Source organism: Staurois parvus, unplaced genomic scaffold, assembly GCF_062004578.1.
Source record: "Staurois parvus isolate SC_StPar_1 unplaced genomic scaffold, SC_StPar_1.0 ptg000136l, whole genome shotgun sequence".
Lineage (NCBI taxonomy): Eukaryota > Metazoa > Chordata > Amphibia > Anura > Ranidae > Staurois > Staurois parvus.
The window spans coordinates 4,010,287-4,030,023 of record NW_028317932.1 but is presented as its reverse complement, the minus strand read 5'-3'; the positions used below and the strand labels follow the sequence as shown (position 1 = coordinate 4,030,023).

At 41.1% G+C, this 19,737-nt stretch overlaps 1 protein-coding gene across 1 annotated transcript in view; it reads right to left on the bottom strand.

Annotated features, from left to right (window-relative positions):
- The window catches only part of WDR48 (WD repeat domain 48), a 57,650-nt gene extending 40,563 nt beyond the window's left edge, over positions 1-17,087 (bottom strand). The window contains exons 1-6 of the mRNA XM_089673133.1: positions 17,015-17,087; positions 12,598-12,738; positions 10,671-10,749; positions 8,655-8,737; positions 7,626-7,755; positions 1,544-1,632 (exon numbers count right to left, since the gene is read on the bottom strand). Coding sequence (XP_089529259.1) covers positions 1,544-1,632; positions 7,626-7,755; positions 8,655-8,737; positions 10,671-10,749; positions 12,598-12,738; positions 17,015-17,062 — 570 coding nt within the window. The 5' untranslated portion in view covers positions 17,063-17,087. The remainder of the gene's footprint in view (positions 1-1,543; positions 1,633-7,625; positions 7,756-8,654; positions 8,738-10,670; positions 10,750-12,597; positions 12,739-17,014) is intronic.
- Positions 17,088-19,737: the final 2,650 nt, after the last annotated feature.

Below are 19,737 nucleotides of genomic sequence, written 5' to 3'. Positions count from 1 at the left end.
AGTGATTCAATTACACAGAATCAGCAGCATGCATGTCATGACTGTTGGGTTTGTTGGATTTCTATTACTCTACTACACCTCCTAGTAAATTATTTGCCATGTAGAAATATCATTTCTACCAAAAACAGTGATTGATCAGGGTAGTGATGTCTGACTGCTATTATTTTGACCACAACTGTATATAGTGTGTGAGATTAAACACATACACACACACTGTACACAAAATAGGATTACACACGCACTTTCATGTCTTAGATAAATATAAAAAAAATGCACATGCATATTTCATATTTAGTTCTGAATTTAACCAAATAAAAAATTATCCCAGAACCATTAATGCCTCTAAAGTGTCCATATTAACAGATTTGACTTCCACCTAGAAGTCAAATCAACCTGAATATTGTGTTTTTCCTGCCATTGGCTTGGGTTTAGTGGGCACACTGTGCCAAACATCTGGCACCTGCCCTCAAAAGCATTGCTGTCACTGTCCGCCTTGGTGATTACCACCCACACTACATAGCTTAATCCAGCTGGGTACTGAAACTTTCCTTCTTTTTGACTGTTAAATGATGTCCTAAAGGCTAGCACATGACAGAGATGGAACATCAGCACTGAGGCAAGTATAATGCAGGGAGGTCTGCTTGGAGTAGGGAGACCAAAGCTTCATTCCCATTGAGGCCATTTGCAGTGTCAAACCTGTGTTTTTATGCATTTGGAGGACATTTCTAAATGCATATAAATTGCATGCAATTATTTTTTTTAAAAGACATCATTCTCACTGAGCATTTACCTGTGTTTAGTTGCGTTCAATTTATCTGCATTTAGCAAAAATAGAACTCAGTGCATCCAGGATCCAATTAGACACTCTAAACATTGCTAAATGTGTGTAAAACACTTCCAACATTTTAAAGCAGGAACATCTAAAAACACAGGAAAAAAAGCGATCTGGAAGGTATAAAAGTTGTTTAACCTTCCAAGATAACTTGTTCTGTGTTTAGATTTCCTAAACGGGTGTGCCAGTGTAAACCATACTTCAGTTACACACTTGCAACTCTAAGTTCTTGCTTTGAATCCCACTATGGACAAAATCTGTTTGAAATGTGTATATTCTGTGTGCTTTTCCCCATTACCCATAAAACACACTGGTAGGTTAACAGCCATCCATTCAAACTGCATAAAAGTGTGAAATGTCATTAATTAATTGTGAGCACCTTTGGAGAACACCAATTACTGTAACTGCTTGCCCAGACAAAGTAAAAAGCAGCACAATACGTCACAACTATATAAATATAAGAAATAAATATGAATCACTGACTGTGCTTATCATTGCAATATAAATTCTATGGTATAGAAACAAACATTCAGGTGTGTCATAAGCAAAAATTTCAGAGCTGTACTAAACATGAGGAAGAAAAAAACCTGTCAATTCATAAGATAACAGAAAGTGGGGGCGCCATAAGCAAAGATAGAGTATAGACATTTACTTTATACAGCTAGCTCCAGTTCAAGAAATGAATACAAAAAAATTAGAATTTCAATTTACCTTTTCTGTGGAGCCAGATACAATGACTGTGCCCATCTGATTCATGGCCAGACTGTATATAGAGTCTTTGTTTCCACTCAGGGAAGAAGCTGAAAAACACAAAATGAAACAATGAAATGAAGATGAAAACTAGCAATGGGAAAACTTTCCATGAATGTCACCAACATGTTACTATAAGTATTACTGTATTAGGTTAAGACAAATCCAAGAACAGACAATGCTCCTAAAAATCTGTTGTATCTAACTTGTTAAGTCTTTTCTACAGATGACAATGAAAAGCAATTATTACCTGGATCCTTAAAAGGACCACTGCTGAAAATAGTGTATTCTGGTTGTTATATGATAGTAGTCAGTATTTGTTTTATCTTAAATCGAATTATTTTAATTTATGTTATGGTCTGCATCCAGATCAAGATGTCTACCAAAAATAAAAGTGACAGGGGATGGGAAAACTACAACACTACCAAAGCTGTATACAATTATTACATTAACTCTAATGGTTTGCTGGCATGAACACTTATTCATATGCATAAAGAAATTGAATTGGAGCTGCCCTGAGATAGAAGAACACATGATCACATATACTCATCTATCTGGCATCTCTTGCTTTTGAAACTACACTTCAGAAGTGCAACTGCTGACAGATGTGCCAACGTCAACATCACTACAGGACAGAGCAGTGACAGAGGTTGGAGGATGAAACCACAGTACACAGCGGGGAATCCAACATTTTTTAAGTGTTAAATGAGTCTGCGAAAGTCTACACAGGTGGGAAGAAGGGGAGGTAGAAGATATGGGCTGCCTGAGAGGCAAGTATAGTCCCTTATCCACCATAGGGAAGCTCCATTTGGATTTTTTAAGTGAATGACAGGGTCACTTTAAATACAGATAAAACAGAAAAAAGGATCCACATACTGAAAATTATCACTTTATATTACCACATACAGTTATCAGAAGACAGTATTTTCTGCCATAATGGTCTTTTGTAGGTTCTTTGTCTGAGGTACTCTTCTAGCTTAACCACCTGCCTACCGGGCACTTATACCCCCTTCTTTACCAGGCCAATTTTCAGCTTTCAGCACTGTCGCACTTTGATTGACAATTGCGCAGTCATGCAAGATTGTACATATATGACATTTTTATCATTTTTTTCTCACAAATAGAGCTTTCTTTTGGTGGTAGTTAATCACCGCTGGGCACTTTACTTTTTGCGCTATAAACAAAAATTGCAAAACATTTGAAAAAAAAAAAAAATTTATCTTTGTTTCTATTATAAAACTTTTCAAACAGGTAAATTTTCTCCTTCACTGATGTGCATTGATGAGGCAGCACTGATAGGCAGCACTAATGAGGTGTCACGGATAGACGGCACTGATAGGTGGCACGGTTGATGGGTATTGGTAGACAGCACTGATAGGTGGCACTGACTGGCATCACTGCTGGGCACTGACTGGCGGCTCTGCTAGGCATTGACTGGCGCAACTGCTGGGCACTGACTGGTGGCACTGACTGGCAGCACTGCATTGATGGGCACTGGTGGGTGGCACTGGTGGGCACAGGTGGGTGGCACTGCTGGGTGGCACTGCTGGGCACCGATCATCAGTGCCCTGATGATCAGTGCCAATCCCTGCTCTGACAACTGCCAGTTCTCGGCAGTACTTTCCTCGCGCTCTGACAGAGTGAGGAAAGTGCAGCCGAGAACCGGCAATTGCATTTCCCAGTGATCAGCGTGTCATTGGACAAGGCTGATCATGTTGTAAAAGGCCGCTGTGATTGGCCTTTTACCACATCACGTGATGAGCTGTGTCCGTAGGACACAGCGATCACAGAGATCGCCGGGGGCGCGCAGGAGAGCGCATTCTGGGAGGATGTCATATGACGCCCTCCCAGAACTAGCCGGGCGAAGTGTAGCCATCATTCGGCTATGTGCGGTTGGCAAGAAGTTAAAAAAGGAACATACTGGCCCCTTTATCTATAGCTCAGACAAATGAGAGTTGGTCCAGTCTGGGTATGCCACTACTGGCCTCCTGAAAACACTAGTTGCCTTGCTGTATCACACTTCAAAACTTTGAGACACAGACCCAGAACAACCATGCAGATAACTAATACTAAACAGCTTTTAATCTGCATACCTGCTTAGTTATTAACTTAGAAAATCCTGAAGCCATGAAAGAAGAGTAACTAGCATTTATAAGGAAGGTCAGCAATGATAGCCTACACATTTTCTGTGCATGGTTTTTTATTCTATATTCACTATGTAAGCTGGCCACGGATGAACAAGATATGAGAAACAACTATCAGATCTGACCTGGATTGATCTACCAGCACTGCCACCACAGAGACCTTTCCTCCAACTTACAGTGGATATAAAAAGTCTACACACCCCTGTTAATACTTTTTCTACTTTTAATTCAACCTATAAACTGTACAACTCAACTGAAAAACTAAACTAATGTGGCTGCATAAGTGTGCACACCCTCTTATAACTGGGGATGTAGCTGTGTTCAGAATTAAGCAATCATATTCAAAATCATATTAAATAGGAGTCGGTACACACCTGCCATCATTTATAGTGCCTCTGATTAACCCCATATAAAAACTTCAGCTGTTTTAGTAGGTCTTTCCTGACATTTTCTTAGTCGCATTCTACAGCAAAAGCCATGGTCTGCACAGAGCTTCCAAAGCATCAAAGGGATCTCACTGTTAAAAGGTATCAGTCAGGAGAAGGATGCAAAAGAATTTCCAATGCATTAGATATACCATGGAACACAGTGCAGACAGTCATTATCAAGTATACAAAATATGGAGCAAAAGTGAGATTACCAAGAACTGCACATCCTTCCAAAATTGATGAAAAGACAAGAAGACGTCTGGTCTGGGAGGCTGCCAAGAGGCCTACAGCAACATTAACCACTTCCCATACGGCCCACGTATATAAATGGCCAAAAAGGAGCAGTGCAGGAGCGGGTGACCGTTTATAAACGTCCTCCCGCATTCCCTGCCTGTACGCACTCCCTGGCAGCTCTCACAGTATTTCTCAGTGGCTGCAAGAATGCAGCCAGAGAGAAGGAGAAATGATTGCTTTTACAGCCTATATGGGTGTAAAAGCAATCAGTGTAAAAAAAAAAACAAAAACTGCTAGGGTGACAGTATGTTAAAAATAATAATATAAAAAAAGAAAATAAAAATGTAAAAAATTATACATTTTTTGTTATAAACTAATTTGCCTTTTTTTTTTTTTTTTTTTTTTTTTACTAAAAAGATAGCTGAATACATTTTGGCCAAGATTTATGAAGAAAGATTATTTATTTGCAAAATTTTATAAGAAAAACACTTTTTTTTTCAAAATGTTTGGACTTTTCCAATTGTATAGCAAAAAAATTAAAATCCCTGTGGTGAATAAATACCACCAAAATAAAGTTTTATCCGTCTCAAAAAACATGCTAAAAATTCATATGGGTACAGTGTTGCATGACCGCGCAATTGTCATTCAAAGTATGATAGTGCTGAAAGCTGAAAATTGGCCTGGACAGGAAGGGGGTGAAAGTGTCCAGACTTGAAGTGGTTAAAGGAGCTGCAGGAATATCTGGCAAGTACTAGCTGTGTGGTACATGTGACAACAATCTCCCGTATTCATATATCTGGGCTATGGGGTAGAGTGGCAAGACAGAAGCCTTTTCTTATTATTATAAGAAAAACATCCAAGCCTGGCTAAATTTTGCGAAAATACATCTGAGGTTTCCCAAAAGCATGTGGGAAAATGTGTTATGGTCTGATGACACCAAGGTTTACCTTTCTGGCTATGATTCCAAAAGATATGTTTGGCGCAAATACAACACTGCACGTCACCTAAAGAACACAATACCCACAGTGAAGCATGGTGGTGGCAGTATCATGCTTTAGGGCTGTTTTTCTTTAGCTGGAACTGGGGCCTCAGTCAAGGTAGAGGGAATTATGAACAGTTCCAAATACCAGTCAATATTGGCACAAAACTTTCATCCTTCTGCTAGAAAGCTGAACACGAAGAGGAACTTCATCGTTCAGCATGACAACGACCCAAAGCATACATCCAAAATCAACAAAGGAATGGCTTCACCAGAAGAAGATGAAAGTTTTGGAATAGCCCAGTCAGAGCCCAGACCTGAATCCGATCGAAAATCGGTGGGGTGATCTGAAGAGGGCTGTGCACAGGGGATACCCTCGCATTCTGACAGATTTGGAGTTTTTTTGCAAAGAAGAGTGGGCAAATATTGCCAAGTCAAGATGTGCCATGCGGATAGACTCATATCCAAAAAGACTGAGTGCTGGAATCAAATCAAAAGGTGATTCAACAAAGTATTAGTTTAAGGGTGTGCACACTTATGCAACCATATTATTTTACTTTTTTATTTTTACTTCCCTCCACCTAAAAGATTTCAGTTTGTTGTTCAACTGAATTGTACAGTTTATATACATTAAAAGGTGGAAAAAGTTCTGAAATTAATTATCTTTGTCTCATTTTTTTTACATCACAGAAACCTGACATTTTAACAGGGGTGTGTAGACTTGTTATAGCCACTGTATGTAATGAATATTGCACACACTAAAAAAACTTATTTAATTTCTGCAATTACCAGGAAGAGACTCTGCACTAAAGATCTAATGTAAAGCGCTGAGCAAACTGTTGGCGCTATACAAGTCCTGTATAATAATCTCCATTTTCTTTATCGTAACCAGGAATTCTCTTTTAATCAGTCATGCCTAATGTGAAAATGTGGCAGACCAGCCACTGGCAAGTTGGCGGAGGCAGTATTTTAATTCCAATATGAGAACACATCAATATGAATGGTCTGATTTAATTAAATCAAGTCTTGTCTTCTGCTACACCGCAAGCTACTCTGCTTTTTTAAACCTTGTCTAGAAAATTAGTAAAAATGGTATGAAACCAACAAGAGCAGAAAATCAGTTAATTATTTACCTAAATGGTATTCATTAACTACAGCAAGTTTTATGACTTGACAAGGTGAAAATAGCTTGCTCTGAAACAGGTTTAAAATGAGGGAGATTTACTAGAAATCAAAGCACTCAGAATCTGGTGCCAATGTACATTGTAACCAATCAGCTTCTAACTTCAGCTTGTTCAGTTAAGCTTGACAATAAAACCTGGAAACGGATTGGTTACTATACACAGCTGCACCAGATTCTGTGTGCACCAGTTTTAGTAAATCTCCCCCAAGGTGTCCACTTTGCTCTCATATAGTGCACCATTTCCAAAGATGACCATTCAGGGTGAACTGATTGTAGAGTCTCCTTAAGATCTACCAGAAACTATGTAGCAAAAGGCCTGCCTGATTGGATAAAGTTTGAGTGGATGGTGGAGCAGCTGTACAAGGAGCTGTGATCTGAGTAGGAGCACCGCCCCAGACCTCTGAGAGCGGATGGTGAGCCCGACTGGCAAGGTACGTCCTTCCCTACAGAGCAGCCCCGATACTCCTCTATTGAGGTCCCTCGTTAGCGCTCTAGTCTCCACCCCTTCCAGCCAGTGCCCCTATAGCAAGAAGTTTGCTCGGGGGGGGGGGGGGGGGGGAACATATGCATGCACATGCTCGCTCCCAAGCCCTGCTCTGTGTGTCCATAAGACACACAGAACAGGGCTCAGCCTTGCCCCTGCTCCTTGTCACTGGTCCTGATTGACAGGTGCAGGAGCCAATGAGGAGCAGGACAGCTTCATGATTTAATCGAAAAAGGGCTCAGATATGTATTTGGGGGGGGCTGCATACAGAAGGTATAGAATGCAGCAAGGTAAAAAAAAACCTTCTAATCTGAAAACAGAACTTGACAAAAAAAAAAAATAAAAAAAAAAAAATCACGGATATAATTGTGTAAGAACAGCATTATAAATGAAGCACAATCGATTCTTCCATCCACACGATTTAGTATGGATGGGGGAATCGAGTTGGTTCACTCATTCACTCCATTGAATTGAAAAAGAGAAATCTACAAGTATATGGCCAGTATTAGTCAGTAGTCTTAGCCTACTGTGCTTTCGAGAGCCTGAGATCAAGCAGCAAGAGGCAGTGTTTATAATGTAAGCAGTACTCACTAGTGACAGTATTGTTGGATGCAGTCAGTGCAGTAAGAGTATTTACATCCCAGAGGAATATCTGTCTGTCCAATCCTGCAGAGGCCACTAATTCTTTGTCTTTTGCATAAGCTAAGGCTTTCACATAGTCCTGGGGAAGATAACACAATGTAAAATAATGAATGCAAGAAATATTTTAGTTCAATACAAACATAACGGGTTAATGTTTAGATGCTGTCCTATCATTCAGCCTAAGAGCATTAATAAAACTGGAGCAAATATATTTAAAAGTGAACCCCATATGCCTTAAAGCAAAACTTTGGGAAAAAGAAAAAAAAAAAAATTCTCTCATGCAGTGGGGTTTTGCTCACGGCAGGAGCTGCAGGGACTGGTCTGGAGTCTGAGGATCAGCAGATTAGGCAAGTACATCTCTGCTGCCCTCACCCCTAGACAAAAACAAGCAGTTAGCTCATGCAGTGCAAGCACAACCCCATTGTATGGGAAAACATTTTTACTGGGAATTCTTCTTTAACACTTTCTCAGGTAACAACGTAATTGAAGTAAAAGCAATTTGTGGTGTCTGAATTTTTTTTTTTTTTTGTTAGTCTTTACCGCTCTGTGCTTTTAGAGACCTATGTTGAGATTAAACCTTGCACTCCTGACACCAAGCTACGCTCATGCCATTAGACTGTCAAAAGACAAAACCCAGCATAGCAGATGACCTGAGAAATAAATAATGGTTAGCACTAACACATGGTGGGGTTTAATCCTGACTTGGCAAAAGTCAAGGATCTCTGTACATTCTAGGTCTAGGATTCATGGTGCTCCACAGGCATAGGGATTGATTAGAAGTCTAACACAAGCACTGTGGTAGACATTTTTGGCCAGGTCAAACTCAATTTAAAGTGATATTATGATGAAATATAACAAAAACAGAGAAAAAAAAAAAAAAAACAACAACAGATATAGGAAATATTTTGGAGTTTAACTGGAGTGTATCTGTAAGTCTGTTTATAATCATACTGTTGTCTTGAAGTAAGGATTCCTTACCTTGTGTGTTCTCAGTGTTGACATGCAGAATCCCTTGTGTGCATTCCATACCTTAACTGTGGTATCCGATGACGCTGATATTACTGTTGAGCAATCAATCAGAACCATTAATGACATTGCAAATATTTCTTTGTAAGAACATTCAGCAGCAAGTATGACAAAATTTGTAATATGTACCAAAACAAAAATAGTTATATCTACATTGTATCACTAAATACAGTGGGTAAAATAAGTATTGAACACCCACCACTTTTCTCAGTAAAAAAAATTCTAAAAAGGTGCCCTTGACATGAAATTTCACCACTGGTCGGTAACAACTCATGCAATCCATATGTACAAAGAAACCAAAAACAAATAAGTTCAGAAATTAGGTTATGTGTAATAAAATGGAATGACACAGGGAAAAAGTATTGAACACGCTAACTGAAATTTACTTAATACTTTGTACAAAATCCTTTGTTGGTAATGACAGCTTCAAGACACCTCCTCTATGGAGAAACTGGTCGCATGCATTGCTCAGGTGTGATTTTGGCCCATTCTTCCAGACAGTCTTCAAATCTTGAAGGTTCCGTGGGCTTCTTCTATGAACTCTGATCTTTAGTTATTTCCATAGATTTTCTATTGGATTCAAATCAGGTGATTGGCTGGGCCATTCTAGCAGATTTATTTTCTTTCTTTGAAACCAATTGAATGTTTCTGTGGCTTTGTGTTTGGGATCATTGTCTTGCTGAAATGTCCACCCTCATTTCATCTTTATCATCCTGGTAGATGGCAGCAGATTTTTTTTATCAAGAATGTCTTGGTACATTTTTTCATTCATCCTTCCTTCAATCATATGAAGAAATTTGCCAGTGTAGCATGTTGAAAAACAGCCCCACACCATGATGTTCCCACCTCCGAACTTCAATGTTGGTATGCTGTTTTTGGAGTGATGTGTACTGCCATTTGACCTTCAAACTCGCATCCAAAGAGTTCAATTTTGGTCTCATCTGACCAAACTATATTCTCCCAATAAACACAAATGCTCCTGTGCTTGGTGATGGACTCAGTGTAGGCTAGGACCACATCATGAATGTCCTGGAATATGCACACCTAGCTGCCCTCAAAAGACCGAGGAAATCCAAATGTACTGAATGGAGAAAGTACAAACAGAGGGTGCACTGGCCTAATGTATTACCTTAAAACATGTTTAATAAGAGATAAAAATAGGTATTGTACTCACAAACGACAGTAAAGTCAAAGGCACATCATGAAAGAACAGCTTGTACAAAACCGTGCTGTGTAACTGTCCGCTAAGGAGAGTGTAGACATCCAATAGGCTAATGCGTTAAGAGGACTTGCCTCTTCCTCAGAGCCACAGAGGAAGAGGCAAGTCCTCGAAACTTGTTAGCCTATTGGATGTCTAAACTCCCTTAGCGGACAGCTACGCAGCATGGTTTTGTACAAGCTGTTCTTTCATGATGTGCCTTTGACTTTACTGTCGTTTCTGAGTACAATATCTATTTTTATCTGTTATTAAACATTTTTTTAAAGGTAATGCACTAGGCCAGTGCGCCCTCTGTTCTTTCTCCTTTCAGTATAGTCTCCCAGTATTTCACAGGCTTATCTAAATGTCACTGGCTGGGCGGGGAGGATGTCACTCCCACACATGTGCGGGAGTTCTGTTGGTTTCAGCATTGTTGAGTTTGTACAGTGAGCTGCGCATGCGCGGCTCACTGTACCGGGGCAGACATGCAGGTAAGTAACTTTAATGCAGAAGAGACAAAGCATGTCTCTTCTGCATTAAAATTCCTGCCTGTCTGCCAATTTTAATTTTTTTGAGCTTAAGTTCCACTTTAAAAGCTAAACTCATTTAAACATGAGACTTATTGTAGCGATTTGAGAAATAATCAAGCAATGTTACTACCATTCCAGCAGGCAAACAGATTTAAATACATTTTAAAATAACCAACAGTTAAGGCATGATCACAGAGTACAGAACTCATAAATGTAAGAGAATTACCATAACATACTTACATGTTTTGCCATTACAGCATAGTACAATGTCATTCACCCAGTCTGTATGATGTTCCATAGATGCTATGTAGGGGTCTTGCTATATTAAACAAAAGTGAAATAAGATTAGTGAAAAGGGCACATCTATAACTACTTACATTATAAAACAAGCCAAAATGATTTTCCATTGAAAATGTGAAAAACCAACCCAAAGATCCAAAGACAATGATGTGATACTTTGAAGCAAATCTTAGTGGCAGAGATGAGCAAAATTATCTGTGAATCAAAGTAGATTAGGAAAATCGTATCCTTTTCAGTGAATCACAAATCCCATGGATAGCTGCATGCAGATTGGTCCAATCTGAATTCACAAACTGAATAACTCTTGGAGTACCAAAGGCCTGAGATGATACCGGCTGTCTACAATCAAATCTATAGGAAACTCCTACCTTCATGCAGTGGCTGCCTTCTATGTCAACACCTGATTGGGCAAGATAGAAAACATGCCCCAATCTGTACTGTTTCCAAGTTATATATGCAGCACAATAAGTCAAACACTTGATATTTTTTACATTGATATATTTCACCCGAATAATTAGGGTCAAAGTCAGCATTACCGCATACTATTGTTCCTTGGATTAAGACATTTCTTGTCATAAATAAATATTGAACTACAAAAAAAATGCTGTTCCCCGATCCTATCATTGCTGAAGGTCAATTGTTGTAAAACAGGTGTGAGAATACAGAACCATAAAATGACCGTTTTCAAATGTTCTTATATATACACAAAAACAAAGTAATTATTGCAATAAAAATAGGTTTTGTTTTTATATATATATTAAAAGGTGATATCATACAAATTAAGCCCCATCTTCATACCTGAGTGCTTTATCGCACGATTCACTCAAGATGCAGAATTCCATTATTCTCAATTGGCCTGTTCACACTCGAGCATTGTGGTGCTCGTCACCCATTGCATAAGGCTCAAAAAAAGTATAGGAGCTTCTTTGGGGAAGAATTGCATGATTTTGGCCCCATAGACTTTAATAATAGTGCCTGAAAAATGCCTGATAACTGCAGCGCTTACGTACTTTTTTTAGGGACTCCCATTTAAAAGACATTGGGGCCAAAAATGCACAAATCTGCTCCTGTGCTACAAGTAATGTGTACAAACCCGCAAAAACATTTCTAAATCATCTGACTGCACTCACATTAAAGTGGTCTAAAGCCTTAAGGTTTTTATTCACCTTAATGCATTCAAATCAAAAACATTTCAGTGCTCATTTCTCCCCCCGCCACCTCAAATACTTACTCAAGTCCTGAATGAATCTAGTGCTTGTCTGCCAGTCTTCTCTCCCCTCTTTCCACTCTCTCACAGGGTTGGCTGAGAGTCGCTGTCAGTCCAACCCAGTGAGAAGAGAGTGGGGCGCAGAGCCGCACTGTGTGTGTGTAATGGACAATACAGTCCGTCTCAGAACCCAGCACACGAGTGTGCCACCACAGCAAGTAGCTTCCTATGGTGGAACAAGCAGAAGAGGAGGAGCCAGGAACACCAGCGAGGGATGCCAGATGGGGAGGTTCCCAGGCTGCTCTGTACAATACCATTGCACGGATACCATACCATTGCACACAGCAGGTAAGTATAACATTCTTATTATTTTAGGGAAAAAAAAATTAACCTCTTTAAGTGTAAAGAAATGCTAACATAGGGGTAGGCAACCTCAACACTGCAGCTGTGGTGAAACTACAAATCCCATCATGCCTCTGATGTATTTGTGCGAGTCGTACCCTTATGGGATCTGTAGTTTCACCACATCTGGAGCGTCGAGGTTTCCCACCTCTACTTAAACACCTATGCATCCATCAAAGAACGCCATTTGAAGACAGATTACACAAGAGTACAGAGGTAAGGAAGCATTTTTTTTGGTATTCAGGATCCCATGTTTACTTTGTGCTGATTCACACTCCATATTCTGATGATTGAGTCTCGTCCAGCTGTAAAAAGCCTGTTCAGTGCAGGATCAAGCTGCAAAGCATTCACTCCATTGCGATTGTACTTCTCGACTTCATCTCTAATGACATAGGAAACCTACAAAATAATAAACCACAATGAATGTATAATAATGATCACGTAATCCTATAGTAAATAACATTAGAGGTCACAGAGATTAGCATGTCTAATAGTGGTGCGTTTAGACTTTAGCATATAAAGAAGCCCTTTAAATATAACAAATAATTGCAAGGCTCCAAAAACACAAAATTATATAATTTCATCCTAGCAGCTATACATACTTAAACATAACCAGTACTGATGACTTATATACTGGTACAGATTTATGGAATAAATGACCAGTGTCTTTCAAAGTTCAGTTCTACATTTGTGTGACATAAGTACTCAACTGTTGACCATTCAGATCTAAAAGGGTGAGAACACTTTTGAAATGGAAAAAAAAAAAAAGAAAAGAAGGATATTTGGTCTCTTGATCTCATTCACCCAAAAAAGTTCAGAGCTCAGATTCAGAACAATCCAAGCTCTCACTGCCTGTGCAGTATGGGGCTCAGCAATGTTTATATCCTCTGATGTTATTTTGCTTGCACAAGGCCTGGCCACAGACAGTCATTCACTATAATAATTCAAACAAAACATTCATACTCAAAATAAGACATAATGAGAGAGGCAATATAAATATTTCATAGGTAAGGGTTCAATGCTGGTTGTACGGATATGCACAGAAGAGCAAGCACATCTCAAAGTGTACATCCGTGTGGGTCTCACAGTGTTCTCATTAATTCACCGGACCCACACAGATGCACGTGGCGATCCTAAAAGGTTTTGCAGTCGATGACCTTTCACTGATTTCAGCAAGGTGTCTGCACGAACACATCTGCATCCCATAAGGATGGCACAACCTCTTTGCGTAGGTATACTGATAGACAAGCCTGTGTGAATGAGCCCTGAGCCTCTACAACAATTCTAGGCACATTAAAATCAGTCACTAATACTATCCAAAAGAGCTGCAACTAAATCCGAAGGTTTCCATCATCCCAGCTCTCTGCAATCTACTATGACCATGCTACACACAGCCCCTCACAGGGTCACTGAAAGCTTCTATGATATCCTCTCGCTATGTTGGCTGCATCTCCATTCACATTCGAGTTTTTAAGGCAGGTTTCAATCTGGTAACTAACATTTTTTTGTTAAAATTAAAGTGGAACTAAACCCATAAATTTAAAGCGATAGTAAAAAAAAAAAAATCAATATATGGACCCCCTGCAGGTTAATGCCATAATGTGCTAGTATGCACTGCATCCCCTAAATGGTGTGTGTTTGGACCACATTCATTGTACCTACAGGTATACCTTAACACAGTGATCTCCAAACTGCAGCCTGGGGGCCGGATGTGGCCCTTTGCATGAGTTTATCTGGCCCTTGGGGCACTAGTCCACCAACCGTCATCAATGATGGTGCTCAATTCCCCTTACTGACACCATCATTGGGGCATTACACATCTCACTGGTATCAGCAATGGGGCAGTATTCCTCCCTTTCAATCCAATGATGGGGCACTGATACCGGGGCATTTTCTACTCCCACAGTCTACAGTCTTGCCCCCCCCCCTAAAGTCTGAAGGACAGTAAACTGACCCATTGCTTAGAAAGTTTGGCGACCCCTGCCTGAATGAAAGCTTACCTGTAGCTACAGGTTTAAAGTTTGACTTTACTACCCCTTTAACAGTTTCCCACAACAGGTACATTGGTGGCATGCCATGAAAGTGAATGATCACAGTTACTGAAACACAGGAATTAGAACACTTGTCAGGATTTTATTACAGTGTCCTTATTAGAGAGATTCACCCTATTAGTCCTGATCACTAATGTCACCAGCAATGAAAGTGAGGGTACATTAAAAATTTGGATGTTGGCACCAGATGAGGTATAAAGGCGAAATCTTCCAATGTGAATGGGAATGGAGATTTCTCCCACATTGGAAAGGCATCCTCTCACTTCCTGTTGAAAAATGGAAATGAAGAGAAGAGAAATCTCCCTAATGAGACACAGAAGGAAAAATACGAAACGGACAGGAGTTATAACCCTCCTCTACTCTAGACAAAATAATAAAAAAAAAAAAAAAAAAAAAAAAAAACAAACAAAACATTCTGGCTTATTGTTTCTATACGTTTCATATTTTCCTGTGATATTAAAAAAACACAAATATTCAGAATACCGTACTTCTGACTATGAGTCCCATTAATGATTTACATTTTCCTGCTAGTTGGTGGGCAGACAGCTGCAGCATCTCCTCTTTCAGCTGAAATTCCTCACTACTTGATACGTTATATCTCACACACGAACAATAAATTATTACTGAAAGAGTGTAAAACTTTAGAGGGGCTCCTCTTCAGAGATTGATGGGACAGATTCCAAAAAATATAATAAATTCCCAAAGTTGAGCCAGGCCCCTTTCCACCTATGCATGTGGATTACTGTGTGTTCTTATGTGTAGACACGTGTTTATGTATTAAGTGTATGCTGTACCATGAGGGGTCCTCATCCTCACGTGTCACTGCAGTTTTTAAGGTGTTCATTGAATTCAAAAGGCCCCTGAGAAGTATCATGTGTCAATAAATTCACATTAACCAAAAAAAAAATACTGCAACAAGTTACGGTAGATCTTCACCCTTTAGGGCACAGGTGTCAAACTGGCGGCCCTCCAGCTGTCGCCAAACTACAAGTCCCATGAGGCATTGCAAGATTGACTGTTACAAGCATGACTCCCAAAGGCAGAGGCATGATGGGACTTGTAGTTTCACAACAGCTGGAGGGCCACCAGTTTGACACCCCTGCTTTAGGGCATGTTGGGTTGCCCTGCCTCCTCCTCCCCCCTCCTTCTGTCACAAATGGATTACACATATTATACATGTGTATACACACATACAAGCACTGTAATATGTCTCTTGTGGATCACAGGAGTGCACTTACTTTTGCTCTCCTGTGACCCAGAATCAGCTGACAGTGGGATAAATTCTGCTGTCATCAAGAACAACAGAGCCATTCCAGCCCCTGGATGTACCCAGACAATAATGTCGAGATCCACCCGGATGCCTGACTAGCAGCTGTCTCAGCATGTGGCCACTCCTGCCCCCTCTCCACTAATTGCTGGAGGGACAGGGCTTTCTGCTCCAGAAAGACCGAGAACTGAGATCAGCAGTCATGCGATTGCTCAGTTCTTGGATGTAGGGCTGGTGTGGGACAGCTGCGGCTTCACATTAATGCTGCAGCAGGGAGGTGAATATAAGTATTTGTTATTTTCAGATTCCCACAATTTGCTTTAAGTAAGCTTTATTGGTGCTACAGAGCAGCACTTCTGGAATTTGAGCCTAGGTGAGAATGTCTCCCCGCCTCCTGCACACGTGCTGCATGACTCAGATACTGAGAAAGCCCTGCGGCACACACACAGCAACCAAGGAAGTCCGAAAATGGTCTTTGCACGTATATGGAGAGCCACCATCGTATGCACATGTACCCTGGGGCTCCGCCAGGACCTAGAGGCTGGGCAAAGTCCATGGATAAATCAGGCCATGCGCCATAACAATGGCACCACAGAGGGGGCAGAGCCTGCTGGGAGACGGACTTCACTTCCAGGGAAAACCGCCCTAAAGCCAAACTCCGGACAGATATAAAAAAAAAAAAAAACACATTAATACAGTGCTGTAACCAATCTGACAATACAAAATGTAACATTTTTAAAACTAGACTGGGGGAAGGAAGAAGCAGAAGGAGGAGCCAATCAGGTGTCTTGCAGCACAAGGAGTATGCTGATAGGAGGAGAGAACAGAGTGACAGAAGAGCTCATCAGTGTACTGCTTCTCCTTTCACTGTCCAATCACAGGCTTGGGGAGGGGTAATCAGGTCTCTGGCGTAGTAGAGCTGTGTAAATTTCAGGACTGGCTGGACAAATACAACAACAACTGCTTTATATCCCTATAGGTTTTATCATTGCCTTCAGCTCACATCTCATCACTGCTTACAGAGCAGCCGTCCCTGTCTCTGTACAATGACCGTCCCGGGGAAGGATCGGAGCCTGGAGGACAATCGTGACATCATCCGGGTGGAAGAGTCTCAGAAGAGGGGGGAGGGGTTGTTCTGATCAGAATGTGGAACTCCCCTCCAAACATCCCCATCAGCTGCCAGGGTCAGGCTGGGAGCCCTCCGTGCACGCGGGGTCATTTCATAGGGTGCAGCACACAGGGCTCCCCCAGGACCAGGGCAGCTGTATGTGTGTGAGGGGGAGCGCCCTCCACCACCCCCAGCACCGACCACATCCGCCGCACACTCCCCCAGATCATCTCCCGCCATCTGTCCTACCTGAACTTTCCTCCGCCCGGCGGTGTTCTGCCTGTGATGAGCTGCCATCTTGCATGTTGACACTCTGTGGTCACTTCCGGCACGCAAAAGCCCTCTCAGAACTCTTCCGCCCTTACTGGCAGCCCGGCTTTCCGCTCCTTTTCCGCCCACACTATCGCCATGATGAGCAGAACACTTCCGCCCTTATTGCAGATGCGGACTTCCTCCCCTTTTCTGGCCTCATTTGTTCGCGTAGAGGTAGATCACTTCCGCCCTTAGTAGAGGTTTGGACTTGCTGTCTTTTTCACTTTAGTGCCCACACAGTATATTATCCACTTCAGCTCTGGAAGATTTTCCCCCCTTCATGACCAGGCCATTTTTTTGCTATATTGTACTGTGCTACCTTAACTGATGATAATTGTGCGGTCATGCAACGCTGTACCCAAATTTACATTATTTTTTTTCCACACAAATTGCACTTTTGGTGATATTTGATCACCACTGGGTTTTTTTTATTTTTTGAAATATAATGGAAAAAAGCCAAATATTTTGAGAAAACAATATTTTTTACTTTCTGTTATAAAACATATCCAATAATCAAATTTATTCATAAATTTTGACCAAAATGTATTCTGCTACATGTGTTTGATGAAAAAAATGATACCAATAAATGTATATTGATTGGTTTGTGTGAAGGTTATAGCGCCTACAAGCTATGGTGTATATATACACTGCAGGGGCAGACTGACAACTCATGGGGCCCCCGTGCAATAGGGGATCATGGGGCCCCTGTGTCCTTGTCCAAACTCAAAAAAGCATATGAAAAAGGTACCAGGGGCATCTCATGGGGCCCCCTACTGACCCGGGCCCCCGGGCAGCGCCCGAGTTTCCAAATGGTCAGTCTGCCCCTGATACACTGGAATTATTGTTTACTACTAATGGTGGCGATCAGCGATTTATAATGGGGCTGTGGGAGTGTGGCCGGAAATCTGACATTAACTGACATCGCCAGTGACATTGATCAGTGATAATACTATACACTGTCACTGTACTAATGACATTGGCTGGGAAGGGGTTAACATCTAGGGCGAAGAAGGGGTTAAATGTGTGTCTAACTATTTGTAAAGTGTGCTAAGTGTGTACTAAGAGATCTATAAGTTTCTCATTCCTGCTTTGTAGGGATGAGAAACTGACAGATTGCTCCCTGTGTACAGAGCTCTGTGTTGAATGTCAACACAGAGCTCTGGGCTGTGACACAGGCGATCAGCAGCTCCTGGCCATGAATCATAGGCTGGGAGTTGCTAACAGACTTCTGCTGTGTACAATCATAGAGGGTGTCGTTGAGGGGGGGGGCACGCCCAGAACTCAGAAGTAGGCAGCGACGTACCCATAGAGCGCTTTGCATTCTGCAGTACAATGCAGGCGGGCGATCGTAAACGGTTATGCAAAGAGAAAACCTATCTTAGAATATAAATACTTTTATACAGATGGTACCCACATCCCCACAATTGTACTACAAAACCAAAAACACCCATATTGGGCTAATGACAGGACTTTTTAAGGTACCATACTACATAAATTCCATAGTTTCTAAAACGGTCAAGATTTTGATTGATTTGCATGACTAAAATCTTTTAAAAAAGATTTAAAATATTCTCAACTGCTGCTCACATTATACATCGGTTTATAATATTGGAAGTGACGGAAAAGCCCACATTTTGGGACATCATCAGAACAGGAATAGAGGGAAAATCATCCAATGGGGACACTAGTTCTGGTGACAGCCCAGGATTCCCTCACTTTGAAGGGACTTCCTCTCACTTCCTGTTTTGTCTGTGGGACAGGAAGTGAAGGAAAATCAGGCAAAAAAACTGACACAGGTTATAACCCTCCCTTACTCTGTCCAAAATGAAAAAAAACAAACAAAAGTTTTGCCTTTAGTGACATTGTAAATTTGCTCAGTAAGTGCAGAAAATAGAAGAAATGTAGAGCTGTCCTATGTCCTGTTGCCAGGTCCTGTGTTATCAGGTGTCCTCCCCGTTTTATCTTGCATTATAAAATCATAGTCCCTATAGTGTGTATATTATAAGAATGGGTAGGATTTAGAAGTTAGTAATAGACATCTAGGCAGAGCTGGCAACAAGTCTTGCAATTTATTCCTCAAAAAGAACAAACCTGTGCCATAAGACACCTAAAATGGAACATCATTCTCCCATCCAACATTGACTATTTTTAGGGCTTTTTCTCTTAGAGAATAGGTGCAGGAACCCCCCCCCCCCCTTCTAAATAACTTCTGGTATCTTCCCCCCTACCCACCTCTGAGCACAGTCCCTTGGATCCACCCCTACCCTCCTCCCAGTATCGCTCCTTATAAAGAATACACAGTCACGTGTCATTTTGTGGTGCTAAGTAATTTGTATGGAATTTGTTAATGATAACAAGAAACTCAGTCAAATAGATACCCTGCAGCCAGCAGCAATAGACCCCCAAGCGAAAAAAAAAAAACACCCCAGCAACAACAGGCCCCCAGCAGCAGCAACAGACCTCCCAGTAGCTAGCATCAATAGACTCTGCAGCAGCCAGCAGCAGTGAACCCCTCCCTCAACAGTAGATCACTTCCAGCAACAATAGATCCCCCACCAGCAACAATAGACCTCCCCAGCAACAAGACCACCATGCAAAAATAGATCCCCTCCAGTGACAATAGATCCCCCAGGAGCCAGCATCACTAGATCTTCCAGCAC